Here is a 942-nt window from a genome sequence, read left to right on the forward strand (position 1 = left end):
TCAAAATAGTCTTATATAAATCCGTATATACATTTTCATACATATAAATACACATGTATATACACGTGGCAGATAGAGTCTCGCTTACCTCTCTAGGCGGTGGCCCGGTAAAGGAAAAGTTGACTTTGGATTGAATAGCCAATCGTACATCATCCACATCAACCTTGTTTTTACTCGCATGCTCTGAGTAGACTTTGGCGTTTTCCAAGACTTCTGACACGTAGCCTAAGCATGAAATGCGCATGAGAGTGTCGGTGGAAGTATGTCGTAGAAGTTTTGAGGACTGTCAGTTTCCAGTATATTTCTAACCTTACCTTGGATGCATGGGACAAGTAATAGGAACGTCGAAATGCAGTCAAAGTGGTGTGTTAACAAGGAATTGGTGCGCATTTTTATATGGGGCTGGTGTTCTGTGCAGTTGCTCGCATACATGCACTGGCTGCAGTGTAAACTACACACAATTAATTAAAACAAAGCACGGTACGTATATCATAGTGATGGTACAACAAAGACAGCACGAAGAATAGCACTCATATAAGGTAAAGACATTGCAGATAGATTCTGGCCAATCAAATGTAAATCCCCAATAGCTTGGTGTCAAGTCATTGGCTAGCCAATACTACTCGCCACCGACCGTTCATAACCGGAAGCCTTTCCAGGCACACATTTGACACGCACCAGACAAGCAACCATCGCACAGAATACACTCAGCAATCTGAATTCGCACGTACGGTAAGTGAACTCCAGCAATTGATTAACCACCCGAGGCTCGTAGCTGTTCACACCACTCGCGGCAAGGATTTCTTGGATAACCTGCACATGCTTGGGTACTGTTGGGGCGCTGCGTGATGCAATAAAACGAAAATGAGAGCCATATTCAACATTAAGAAGGTGATATGGGTGGACAAATAGGTATACGGGGTGATATTGATGATCGTACGG

The 942-nt window shown here is 43.4% G+C and overlaps 1 protein-coding gene across 1 annotated transcript; it reads right to left on the minus strand.

The window, feature by feature from the left end:
• Positions 1–88: 88 nt before the first annotated feature.
• On the minus strand, positions 89–390 carry SARC_16447 (hypothetical protein; the record flags this gene model as incomplete). The annotated part of the gene is made up of 2 exons (XM_014289448.1): positions 89–225; positions 315–390. Coding segments are annotated over 2 exons (213 nt in total), but the record flags the coding sequence as incomplete, so codon positions are not given.
• Positions 391–942: the final 552 nt, after the last annotated feature.

This window comes from Sphaeroforma arctica (genome assembly GCF_001186125.1).
Source record: "Sphaeroforma arctica JP610 unplaced genomic scaffold supercont1.8096, whole genome shotgun sequence".
Lineage (NCBI taxonomy): Eukaryota > Ichthyosporea > Ichthyophonida > Sphaeroforma > Sphaeroforma arctica.